At 39.9% G+C, this 13,908-nt stretch overlaps 1 protein-coding gene across 1 annotated transcript in view; it reads right to left on the bottom strand.

Moving 5' to 3' along the window:
• The window catches only part of HNRNPLL (heterogeneous nuclear ribonucleoprotein L-like), a 19,640-nt gene extending 13,506 nt beyond the window's left edge, over window positions 1–6,134 (bottom strand). Inside the window, exons 1-2 of the mRNA XM_009892487.1 lie at window positions 6,022–6,134; window positions 3,874–4,111 (exon numbers count right to left, since the gene is read on the bottom strand). Coding sequence (XP_009890789.1) covers window positions 3,874–4,104 — 231 coding nt within the window. The 5' untranslated portion in view covers window positions 4,105–4,111; window positions 6,022–6,134. The remainder of the gene's footprint in view (window positions 1–3,873; window positions 4,112–6,021) is intronic.
• Window positions 6,135–13,908: the final 7,774 nt, after the last annotated feature.

Genomic DNA, 13,908 nt, shown 5'->3' with positions numbered 1-13,908 from the left:
TTTCTGATTAGCATTTTTATGAATTAATATAGTGCAGGCAGTCAAATCTGAAAAACAGGAAAAAACTTTTGTAAGAACTATCCACGCAAACATTAGTTTAACAAGTACCTTCAACTGTGTTAGAACCCAGTAATTGCATCCACGAAAGAGACAAAGCGACACCGTATTTATAGCACATTTCATTTCATAAGACTGTAGCAGCTGAGGCTTTTTTTAATTGATCATGTTCATTTTCAGAAGAATAAGCAGGGAGAGTCCATGATGTAAGCTTAGGTAGCTTATCAAAAGCAGAATTTCAATCGTATTCACCTGAATCAAGGACACCACAAGTGGTTGCTGTGCCTCTCCACTTAAGGCAGAGAAAACTTCTGACAGGAAACACTGGATTCATACCAACTCACTGTTAACACTCTGTTTCAAGAGCATTTGTCGATATTACAAGGAACCAGTAAAACTCAAGACCACCTTCAGTCTTGTAAGGGAACCAACCAAGCAGTAAGGAGAAGAGCTCGCCTTGCTGCACATCAGGCCAGGCTTGTGATGTGGTGCTAGGAGCACCTCAAACAACAGTCAATTACACAGTAACAATTCAGACATCGCGGTACCAGAAACTAGTCTCCATCGTGAAGCTGGCCAAGAAAAATAAGTTTATTTTAGAGTGATTGTACACCCATACTCTGAATTCCCAAGACTCAGGCTTGAGAACCCGAACAAACAAGAACTGTGATTTCTTGATTCACCAGTTAGATCACGTTCAAACAGCTGAAAGCACAAGAGCTTTGCCAGACAGAGAGTTCTACCACAATCTGGTTTTCCCTTCCTTTCTTTATATCTAAACCAAATACTTCCAAAATGCTTGTTCTAAGATCTTAGTGTACTTCCTCAGGTTTATTTGGGGGACAAGAGGAAGAAAGGGGAAAGGAAGTAAGTACAGTATTTATTATTATGTTCTGCAGAACAGCGGACCAATTGGGAGGAAAAGGGGTGGGGGGTATGCTGGATTTCTTAAAAACAAAACAAACACTGCCCCACATCCAACAAGAAACCAGAAAAAGAGGATGTCTTATTGCTGGCTGCAGCTGGTGTGGCTTATATAAAGTATCATAAGCTTATATATTAATATATAAGCTCATATATTAATATAGACAGATTACCACTAAAAAAAAAAAACAAATTAAAAAAAAAAAAAACCACAACAAACCAAAACCATTGCCCATGCTCAGGGGCCTTGTTCCAGCCACTCCAGTGAGGGTTTGCATAGCTAAAGGAAGGAAGAAACAGAGATTGTCAACCTTACGATTTTCAGGAGACAGACAGGTATTTTTAGAAAGGATTCAAGCAGCATGAACCCTTAAAAAGTAAGATTTATGTGATCATCTATAGGTATATTTTCTACGCACACCCAATAGCACAAACAGCTGCCCTCCATCTCCTCTTGTTTGTGACAAAAGAATCCTGAAAACTTTCCAGGTCCAGATGACATTAATTTTCAGGCATATGACTGACTTTTACAATTTGTCTCTCACAAGATTTCTTCACAGCCACCTAATTAAAAAAATGTTTAATTAAAAAAAAGTTGTCCATCAAAATGTAAGCTCTACTCAGTGCCACCAGTGTGGTTAGCCAGCAGGCACAGCCACAGCTTGATTTTTTTTCCTTTTTTTTTTTTTTTTAAATTCAGCTACTTTAGATTACCAAATTGATCAAGTGATTCACAAGATACAGTAACATGGGAAATTTTTAATAAAAAAGTAACACTAGCGCTATATACATACTAGAATATCATAAAAAAAGGAGGTACAGCAACCTAACCACAGAAAAAGTTGATAGTTAAAACATTTCAGTTGCCAAGGCATACCACACCTTCCTCGTGCATGTACAGAAGGTTTAGATGTAAGCGAGAACTAAGAGGTACAGCTGGACAGTAACAGGACTGCAGCAGCAGGGGTCACTTGGAGAAGGTCTGTTTGAACAGACAAGTTTGTCTCTTCTTACAGACAAATCCCTGACAAATTTCGCCCCCACCCCGCAGAGAAGAAAACAGGGAAACAGAACTTCAAAGACCTATGTATGACACTTCAGGCAAAACTCTTTCAAAACACCAACTCCCCCATCCCAAAAATGGAAATCTCTAAAAAAATTCTGCTGGGAAAGCAGCAGGTCACAGTTGTAATGGAGGGAATAAGCCGCAGCAAAATTTTAGAACAATTCAGCTTCTTCCACAAGATGCCCTTGAGCAGACCAATTTCTCCACAAATAGTGTAGCTTGTTCTGAAAGAGAAGCTTTTAAGAACTATGGAACAATTTATTTCAGCTATTCAGACCTGCCACTTAAAACTGGTTGCAATTTTTCTATTTCGCCTAACTGTAGTTCAAATTGAAGGAGCGAAAAATGAAGAGGAACAGGTGGTGTTGTGCTTTGTGGGTTTATTTAGGGTTTTTTTTGGGGGGGTGGTTGTTTTTTAATAATGCAGACATTGGTATACTCTAGACAAACAGTTGGGGGCAGAGGGAAAGAAGCGATGGGGGGGATTGTTTATTTTCACAAAAGGAGCTGCTATGCTAGAGGCTTCATCCTTAGAATTTCCATGAACCTCTCCTAGCCCAGAACAGTGCTTCTGCTCCCAGTTTTCTCAACCATCTACATTCAATTCAGCTGCTTATGCAAGCCCAATTTCAAATGCATGAATGAAAAGTACTGTCCAAAATTTGTATTACAGTCACATGCAAAGCATACTTTTAATTTAGTGAGTGGATTTCTTCGCACAGCTCAAAGCAGGTATATTTTCAAACACAGATGAAAAAGCAACTCATACTTTGCCATGCATTTCTATAAAGAAGACTGACAGGAGAAAGAAAATTCATCATTCACTAATGAACCAACAGGCAAAAACCTAACAATATTCACCATACAGTGAAGCAAAAAGCATGATATGGAACCGACTGCTTTAAGTAATTTCAGGAATACTAAGTATCAATCAATTTGCTAACATAATATACAGCTCATTAAACTAAACTGAATACTTACATTGTTATATGGTTCCACACAACCCAAACACTTTGATTGATCCATGCTATCCTATATATTTTCCCCTAAGAATAAGTAACTTATGCTTGTATCATAGTATTACAAGTCTTTTTACAAGACTTCTTAAAATTTTCCTGAGATATTTCTGTGCAAGTAAATGTGTACTATGAAATCTCTATGAAAAATATAAGCATTCAATAAGTGACAAAACATGCATTAAGTACTAGCAAAAAATATCTGTATCGTTAAAAAAAAACACAGGTGTGCCATAAATAGATGGCAACACATTAGGATGAAACCGTATATATAGTATGACTTGAAATACTGAAAAGTAAAATGGATCAGCCCAAATAAAAGTAAGAAAGATTCCATCAAACTGGAGTGATCACCAACAGATGAAGGTTTCAACTCTCCACAAAGGAAATGCTTTAGAACGAAGGACTGCAATAAAATAACCCCTCTGACTGGAAAAATTACTTGTTATTTAAACACTCAGCCTGAAAGACTGAAACATTCCTGATGTTGTGGCAACACATTTGGAAATCTTTCAGAAGCATGTAGAAACTTAAACATTTCAAAATCCTGACCACTGAAGTGTTCAAATGGATTGCAAAATATCTGTATGATGAGACTGAGTCATCTCGAAAAACCTTTTATTCAGAACATTTACGTTACTTATGTGAAGACGGTGTAAAGCTTTGGTAGGTGAATTTAATTCCTGACTCAAATTAGCAGTGTACAATTTTAACAAATAGTAGACAACAGAAGTAATATAACACAGATTGCTGCTCCCTGCCTTTTATTATTTTAATTAAAAATAAAAAATAAAAAAGGAAGAAACATACCACTGTAATTGGGTAGAGAGGGTTCTGAATTGACAAGAGGAGAACTTTATTTCCACCAGATGGGTCATCAGTGTTCCCCGGCCGAGTAATCCTCTTACTTGTTGAGTAGTTGAAAAAGGCTTGCTGTCCAGCAATGTATACAGGTTCATCTGCTGCAAACGTTACACATTTCTTCGCGCTTTCTACATTTTCAAACTCCACCAGAGCCTGGCGCTTAAACGGCATCATCATGACATAGCTGGCGAGAGAAATATTACAGTAAGTTTTCCTACCCAAAGTCCCAAAACTGTCATATATGATAGGTTTTCCTAAACGATTCCTATCAAGGACATAAAAGGAAGGTAGGTCTCCCTGCTGGCGCTTCCCAAACCTGGTCAAGACACTTCTAAAGCATTTGCACAAAACAAAGAAATGCAGCTATAAGATAAATAAGTAATTTTCCTGAAAAAGTTGAAAGCATAAAAACGTTCAACCAATACAAACAGTTAATCGTTTACTAATTTACTAGAACGACAATGAATATTACAAAAAACTTGCTAAAGCTACTTATGAGGTAAAGGATCAAAGAAAATGCAAATTATAAAACACATTCGAAGTTGGCACATTAAACAACTTTGCTGTTGCTAAGAAATTTAAAATTCTATTTTTGACACAAAACTACCTTAGAGGAAATAAACAGAAGTATTCTAGTTAACCAAATTCAGACACAGACAAACTTCAAGAATCTTCATCGGCTGATAATGTTTTTTAAAAGTAAAACCCTCAAGCTAAAATGTACCTATTTGTATTCCTGAGCAAGCTTGGGCTCACTTCATTTTATTTTTTTATTCTAAGATACTGGTTCAAGTATAATTCAATTATTTGAATATTAAGGCAGGGAAAAATCCTACTGTACTATTTACAAAACTCTATTTGACTTCAATACATGCATTTGCTTGAGAAGAAACATGTTACCAAAAAGCAGTACTCAAAACAAACTGGCTCTACCCATTCAGCTTTACTGTTTTGTTTGCAGTTGAGGAATCTTTAGGCTATATGACCTTTGAAGGGGCTTTCTCTGAAGAACCATCTCATTCTTAAGGTCCTACCATATCACAAGCAATCCTCCCACACAAAACCACAGGAAAAAGCATCATCTGCCCTGTGGCCCACCCTTCTTTTTGGTATATTCACTTATAACAAGACAACCGTCCTTGTGCTGTTCTGTGATTCAGTTTGACTACAGTGAGTGCACCCTCAGTAAGTTTGCAGAGGACACCAAGTTGGGCGGGAGTGTCGACCTGCTTGAGGGTAGGATGGCTCCGCAGAGAGATGTGGACAGGATGGATGGATGGGCCAAGGCCAATGGTATGAGGTTCAACAAGGTCAAGTGCCCGGGTCACAACAACCCCATGGACGCTACAGGTGTGGGGCAGAGTGGCTGGAAAGCTGTCTGGCAGAGAAGGACCTGGGGGTGTTGGTCAACAGCCAGCTGAATATGAGCCAGCAGTGTGCCCAGGTGGCCAAGAAAGCCAACAACATCCTGGCCTGTATCAGCAATAGTGTGGCCAGCAGGACTGGGGCAGTGATGGTCCCCCTGTACTCGGCACTGGTGAGGCCCCACCTCAAGTGCTGTGTTCAGTTTTGGGCTTCTCATGACAAGAAAGACACTGAGGTGCTGGAGCGTGTCTAGAAAAGGGCAACGGAGCTGTGAGGGGTCTGGAGCACAAGTCCTATAAAGAGCGGCTGAGGGCACTGAGTTGTTCAGCCTGGAGAAAAGGAAGGCTGAGGGGAGACCTTATCGCTCTCTACAACTCCCTCACATGGTCTAGCGGTAGAGTTGGCAGTGTTAGGTTGATGGCTGGACTCGATGATCTTCAAGGGTGTTTCCAACCTAGACAATTTGAGGATTCTACAGCCCATACCAAGGCCAGCACTAGCCATGCTACTGAGGTCTGACAGCAAACACTAGGGCATGTGGACAGCGTAACTCTCTTTGACCAGACTTGCCCTTTACAGAATCTTCACACAGCTAGGAAATCTTTATGCTTTACTATTAACTAAGTTCTGGACTTCAAAGGGCTATCACAATGTGTTTAAAGAGGTTCAACAGACACTTAAATAATGCTCCCAACTTGTCCAGAGATGTCTTTATACGGCCTGACATACCATATGGTTCCAAACTTTTCAAGAGCTTCCACAAGATCTGCTTCCACAACTGATTCACACAGCCCTCGGACATGGACGACAGGAGAAACGGAGACTTTGTGATGACTTCCCCCGGCATCCTAGCAATGAAACAACATTTTAAAATTCAACACAGAACAAGGAATACTGCGATCATTAACTAAAATTAAATATTTGGCAGACACTGGGTTCAGAAGCAGCCATCTAAATGTACAATCCAAGTATATTTTAAAATTAAAAAAAAAACAACACCAACTTTTCTTTCCAAACAGATTGCCAAGTTCAGTTGCTAAAGTTTTCTTAAAATAAAATGCTTTGCAGATTTAATTAATGTGTTTGCACATGCAAGATTCTTCTAATATTAAAAAAAAAAGCCTATTTAACACTTGGTTGAATTGCAGGAGGTCTTCCACCCTACTCATTAAAAGCATTAAAAAAAATAAAATACTTGGGACATACACAATAGCTAAAATATTTCTGACACTTCCTGTTTGTTTATGCCAATATTTGTTTGGGACAGGCTGGGAGGGATTAAAAGCAAGAACAAGGGCCATCAGTAAACTGAATTAAAATTGATTCTTTTTCTAATGGACGTGGAACCACGCCCCACAATACAAGAAAATGACGGCTCCGTCCTATACTTGAAATAAAGCAAACTTCTCCTCTAATTCGGAACACTCTTCATACATGTTTTTAAAAACTTCCAATTTCTGTACATATGGGCATGCTCTCTCCTTTCAGCCCAAGACTGACTACCATTAACAGATTCAGCCATCGTACGTTAGCAAAGAATTCCCACTATGAACATTTCTCAGAGCCACTGCTTCAGGCAGTCTTGGTTCTGTTGTGACTGAAGAGTTCGGGCTGCAATCAGCTCATCTTTCCAGCCAAAGCCTGAAGTGGGATTGAAATTTACCTTACATACTCCAAGACACGGGGTTAAAAAAAAATAGAATGAAATTATGTAAGCCAATAACAAGAGATAATCAAAGAAAGATTAGAGATAATAAAGAGCACACTAAAATATACTGTAATTACCAGCATCCAAATTTCATACACGTAACAGCAGCATAAAGTTGATGTATTCAAATCTAGCAACTACATCTATGTGTTTGATCTAACAGAGCAAGGCTTGTTGATTTTTCACTTTTTCCTAAATACTAATATCTCATCTTCTGGAACTAGAGAGAGATTCTAATTTGTAGCACAAAGGAGCGTTCAGCTCCAGTAATTAAGTAACCACAATGATTGCCTACTGCTACTACTACAAACATTCCTCTCTTCCCTATCTGTTTGAATTACAGATTCGAGGAAAAAACACATTCCGGATAACTACAAATTGAGTCTTGTGTGTTTAATTTCTGTGTTCCATACACAGGTCTCCCTAAAAAAATTTTGGTGTTTTTTTTTTTTTCTTTAAATCGAGGATTTGACCATTCTGTTTGAACCAAAAGCCAGCCCTTCAGACTCCATCGGACATCAGAACAATCCTCTATGTAATTTTTTTTAAGCTTAGCTTACATTTTATTCATTTGTAGTATGAAAACATTTAAAGTGGCAACATGCTTCTTCAAATAAGAGCTGTGACAACTGTGGGAAAACACCACTAGTGATATTTGCATAAGATATCATAAATTCTGAATTAATCAGCTGAGGTCTACAGCCATAGCAGTGATCGACGCAGTCGTAAAAGGTTAATACTTTGAACTGCAAATACTTAGGCAGAAGGAACTTGCAGAAGCAACACAACGACAAAGAGGTGGGAGTTTTTTAGCTTATATGTTCTTTACCTACATACACACCTGTAAAAGCTGAAAGAAGCACCTAAGAAAACCTTCAAGAGAACCAACAATAAGTACCAGGTTCTCCTGCAAAGTCTCTACCTACTCTACGGTGTTAAGCTAGCAGGCACCTTTACTTTATTTACAGTCTACAGAACAGTCAGAAGTTATTAAATCAATTATTCATTGCCCTGAATACCCCAGTTAATGCTCTGGGTATGCATTTCCTTTTCTTTTGTTTTCTTTAATGCATTCAAGAAATCTCACCTAAAAATATTTCTGTCTAATCAGATGGCAAATACAAGCAATGATTTTCTCACTGAAGCGAAGACTCGCTTTGAAGAGCTACCTTACTTAATTAGCACCCCCATACATCAAGTCACGCTTTTCAGCGAGCAGATCATCATGGAATGGTATTTCACTCTCCCTCCCCTTCCCGGTTCAATCTTCTATTATAGTTTCAGTTCATGTTTCTTTGTCATGCATATCCCTTTGTATTTTTATTTATTAGCAGTCCATTTAAGCTTGCCTACTGAAGATACAAATCTTTCTAATAGTACAAACTCTCTCAAAAATTAAGACTTTTTATAGTTGCATCTTCAAATCCATTACACATGAAACTTCAAACTGGAAGAGGGGAGATTTCAATGAGATATTAGGAAGAAATTCTTTCCTGTGAGGGTGGTGAGCCCCTGGGGCAGGTTGTCCCGAGAAGCTGTGGCTGCCCCATCCCTGGAGGTGTTCAAGGCCAGGTTGGACGGGGCTTGGAGCAACCTGGGCTGGTGGGAGGTGTCCCTGCCCAGGGCAGGGGGGTTAGAACGAGATGGTCTTCAAGGTTCCTTCCAACCTCAACCATTCTATGATTCTATGACTTATACACACGTATACAGGTGTGGGCACTTCTGCAACTGGAATTATTCTCAGAACCATCAGCAAATACAAATTTCGCTTTCTTTTGTAGTTAAAGCATCACTTGGCTTTCCAAGCCAAGTTTCCTTCTCCCATACCACCACATAGAAAGCATCCTTTAGTAGGGTTTTGTACAGTAGGAGATTTTGCAAGAATCAAAAGTCTATTTCTGCTATCGTAGGAACTTGTGCAGAAGGTCAAGAAGCACAGAATTAAAAAAACAACAACAAAAACCCAAACCACCCCAACAGTGACATCTCAGTCACTTGCCATAAAATTAAGGACTTACCTACACAGCATTTCAGAAAGTAATTTATACAGATAAAACCACTGAGGTTATAAATGGCCAAATCAGAGTGCCTCTGCTTTACTAAAATAGTTTCTAACCAGCAGCAGTAAACAGCAGCAGAAGAACCAAGCGTAAGTCAGTCCGGAGCCAGGAAGCCGCAAACTAACATTCACAGAGCATATTGGTGAAAGACACGAACATGTGCCACAGGCATATGTTTGAGTGCAAAAAAAAAAAAAAAAAGTCTTCACAAAGGGCAGATGCACATATTATCATCAAACAAGTTTTGCAGCTACCAAGCTGCAGTACCAAGCAAATCTAGAATGATCCTTGATTTCCTCTAAAAGCCCGAGAAATAAAACCACTAGACCACATGAAAAAAATCAAATGTGTCTGTAAGTGTAAAGCATCTCCACAGCTAAGGTCAGAATATATACAACTCATCCAACTGCTACCATAATTTCTTCCCAGAAAAGAAAAACATAGGATTTTGACCAAGATCTCACGGTCACTTTATCTCAAAAACTACATGTACTACAGTTGGCACACAGACAAAGGTTACATCAAAGCATCTGCTCCCATACAGATTAACCACCACCAGCATTTCTCTGCTTACAAAGGAGTCTTTCAGTAACTCCAACTCCCATGATGGCACAAAAGCCCCATGCAAAACTCCAACGCGACACTCGCACTCCACCAAAGCCAGAACAGATCAGCTAATGTTACTGCTGTACCCATTAATATATGTGGCTTGAGAGTTTTTGAAAGCTCAGTAACAATTTCTCGAAGAATCATTAGCTGGACAGAAAATTCAATTACTACATAGGTAATGGAAACACACTTCCTTTCTGAGTGCTCAAGACCAGTAACAAGGACAGAAAAGGTTTCCCTCAAGAAAGAAGCTAGGAACACAAAAGTGCTTAACACTGAAAGCGAGCTCTGTAAAGAGCTGAGGGAAGAAGGGAAGTGCTGACATAACCAAGCAGATGAAGCACAAACACCATTCTTTGGTGACCTACATAGTTCCAGACAACTTTTTAAATGTATCACTGGTTTCTTACTAACAAATTATGATTTGCCATTGCGAAAAGGAAGAAAGTTGTCATGGGTCTAGGATGATTCTCTTGCTCACCAATTCCAGATTAGAGAACTTTTCACCAAGTGTTTGCACATAAACGTGTCCTTTCTCCAGACACTTTCCAGTCAGTATGTTCACCTTAGATCTATTAGGTTGTACAACCTTTTTTAGACCATCTACTCCGTTACCATTTCTCTGCTTACCTCCTCTATCTCCCTTTTACTCCTTACTGCAAAAGCACGGCACTCCTTCATATCCCCCTGCTGGGGACAGTCTGATGAGGAAAGGCTTTCAGCAGCAGATACGCAGCATTTCATGCACACTCTCCAACTGCGAGTTGTACTACATGGTGACGGCATTACTTACCGCTTGCCCTGTCGTAGGTCATCCCTGCTGATCACACCTGCCTGACCTGAGCAGTTCTGCCTCTTCCCTGCAGAGCTACAGGAGACACCTCTCTGCATGCCACCTGGAATTCCCATAGCTTTGCAGTGACAACAGTATCTCCAGTACAAAGTGAATTAAGACAGTGTCTCAGAAGAACCAAGCAATCAAAACAAAGTTAAGGTTTCATGGCAGTAGAAGAATATACCCAGTTTTGTATAGCCTGCATTATTTTTTTTGTTGTTGTTGTTTGATTTTGGGGGCTGGGGAGGGGGCTAGGCAGAAGGGGGTTAAGGTTAATCACACCCCATATTCTAGAGGGCTACCTGGCAATTTAGTTTTGCACGTGGAGTTTGGGGTATCATTTCTCTTGTTTAATACATACCTCTCCCTAGCACTCTCTACCACTGTGTCTTTTCAATTATTTCAATGTTTTTCAACTGCTACAGAACAGAATACCTGCACTCTGGCCACTTCTGCTAATTCTGAATCTGCCCTGAAGCGGTCAGGCAGTTGGACTAGATGATCATTGTAGGTCCTTTCCAACTGAAATACTCTATTTCCCTCTCTACTCAGTGTAATCTGAATATCCCTTAAAAAAAACAAAACAAAACAAACATCACCCCAAAACAAAACCCCACACAACACACAGCACCCCCAGGAGATTCAACCTGAGGTGCTGGAAGAAGAACTAGCCTGAAGGTAAAGTTTACTTTTCTAGATGGAAGACAAAGGAGGGAGGATGATTTACACTTACTCTATAACCGATTTCTAGGATATACATCATTTAAGAAATGGATATATGAACAAGTCACTGTAAAATAGGTCAAGATCTGAACTCGTTGCATCTAGCTACTCTTACCACAACTGCCTGTGATAGACACAAAGCAACTGAGTTGCAAAACGAGCTGCTTTCCATTTACCACAAAGCAAGAACACTGCGCATCGGAAGTTACAGCAGAATAGCTGAGAAGCTGCAAGTTCACATCCCTATCTTACCTTGTGGTAGCTTCTAAGTTATGTTTGTGTATTTAGACACCACACGTCACTTCCCCAACAGTAAGGACGGGGATAACAGATCTTCCTTACTTCATAGAAATATTTAAGAATTAATGTCAGAGACAGTGAGGCAGGTAGATGCTACAGAAAATACAACGTTAATCAATTAAATTGAAATTTAAGGGAAGGAGGAGGCCTCCCAAAGGCCCCCCAAACACCCTCAAATGCAGCTCTTAATCCACATTCTCCCAGTGTCCTGACTCCGCTACACCTCTGCCAAGGCTACACCACCACTCAACCTCACCTCTAAAAGTCATTCTTCCAAACCATACTCTCCTCCACAAAATATTGCTGCAAGACCACTTCGTACTCCTCCCTCAGTCAACATTCTGGTCTGCTCCTGGCTCTCTGTGCTCCTCAGCCTTGAGATGAGTCATGAGGAACAGGGTACACTTCTGGGCTAAGAGGAGTGTCCACACGAGTGGGAAACAGAGGAAAAAGAAGAACAAAATAAATTTTGGGTTTCCCCATCTGGATCTCCTGTACAGACTTGTAGGTACCCATTTGAAAAAAAAAAAAAAAACAACCCAAAAAAACCCAAAAAACCCAACCAAAACCAACACAACCAAAACTTAAGAGGCATGAAGGGCTTATTCAACCCAATGAAACAATCCCAGAGGAACGGGAAAATGCCACAATAATAAATATAGCCCAGCAGGCAGACCCCACCAACCCGTTAGCAGGGTCCTACCACAAAACAGCTTTTATACAAAGACAACATATAATCCATATGAGTGTACAGTTCACTGATATTCTAAGACGCATGCTAGGAAGAACAGAACCAAACAGCGAGGCTACCAGACTCCTACCACTCTCTTTTTACCCCAATCATCCATTTCCCTGTTTCCCCTTCTAATTCCCCATTCCCTATAGTTCCTCCTACTTCATGGTCACTTATTCTTTCTCTGCTCTCTTCTGAGCAACCCAGGATACTTACCCTTCTTCCTTCCTCTCACCCTACCTTCATCTTGCATGTCTTTGCCCTGAACCACATACAACTTTTATAAGCTAAGGACATTTCCCTGGAGAGGAACGAGTAAGTTATGACACTGAGTAAGTAAGTTCCCTGCACATTTTTTTTAATCTATTAGAGAAAAAAATTAAAATTCACCCTAAGCAACTCTACTCATATGAACAGATGCTGGCATTTTGCTATCAAAAGTCCCACATAAAATTACTAACAAAAGCACTCAGTCATTCATTTTTCACATATCCAGCTGATGTTACAGCTTATTTTTAAGAAACTAGTTTGATCTCCGTTATCAACACAATTTCTGCTTCTCCAATAGTAATCCTCTGAATACAGCTTTGCCAATAAATCAGTCAGTGACCATGCACCTCCTTGAGGCACGCTGCAACTCACAAGCTAAAAATCCTCACATTCTTGACTTGCTCCACATTTGTTTCAGTTTCTTTACTCACAAGACTCAGCACATGCCATTCTTGAAATCCAAAATGTAAAGCTGCAGACATACTCTGTGCTCGTTACCTAAAAAGGCAGAGCAGTGTGTCCTGCACATTAACTGGGATGAACTGAGATACTGAGGTCAACGTGAAAACAAGCAGAGGCAGAATCCAGAATGAAAGAAAAAAGAAGTAAGAACTAGCTGTATTTCATAAAACGTTGCAGAAAAGAGGAAAGGCAAGAGCAGCATCTTGTTCCTACTTGAAACACCGCATGATGTGCGGCTCTCCTACATGACAAATTTTCAAGATAACTCAAGCAAGCATATGGATTTCATTCAGAACTGGCCTTTAAGACAGAGCACATTGCTAGGCCTTGACCGTAACAGAGACGATGCTCTGTCACAAGAAACTAGAGAATTACAGTGGTTGTCTCAAGAGATGTAGCTTCGTTACAGTTTATCGGGGAACTTTTGTCCTAATTTTGCAGCTACCCTCTCCATCAATAGGTTTAACTGATGGTAACAGCAAATGCTCTCTTGTTCACTTATCCCAGTGCTAAGCAAGTTCATTTAACAAATCATGAAACAGAGGTATTTGGAATTTCAAGGCCTGCCATTAAATCAATGCTTTCTTGATCTCGCCTTTTCAAGAGAAAAGAGCTAGCAAGAAGAAACACAATCAGCCAGACAATTAGTCAGCAAAGAAATCAAACAGACGCAAAAGTATTGTTAGCCCGAGTTTAGGTGTCAAGGGGTATCTTGATTCTCCGATACAAATTCATGAAGAACAAAAGGTACACAGGAAAAAATTTACCGAACCAGCATGCTTATTAGCATCGTTCACGGCGGGAAGAAAAACAAGTGGATTTAAAAAAAAGGAGGCAATCGTTTACGACCAGCCTTATCGCTGCCAGACACAAAGGTAAAAGAGGTGGGTGAAAGCAACCCTCTGCCCGGCTCCCC

The sequence above is a fragment of the Charadrius vociferus genome, unplaced genomic scaffold (assembly GCF_000708025.1).
Source record: "Charadrius vociferus isolate BGI_N301 unplaced genomic scaffold, ASM70802v2 scaffold139, whole genome shotgun sequence".
Taxonomy (NCBI): Eukaryota; Metazoa; Chordata; class Aves; order Charadriiformes; family Charadriidae; genus Charadrius; species Charadrius vociferus.
The sequence above is the reverse complement of the archived record's forward strand: the minus strand, read 5'-3'. Positions and strand labels throughout refer to the sequence as shown.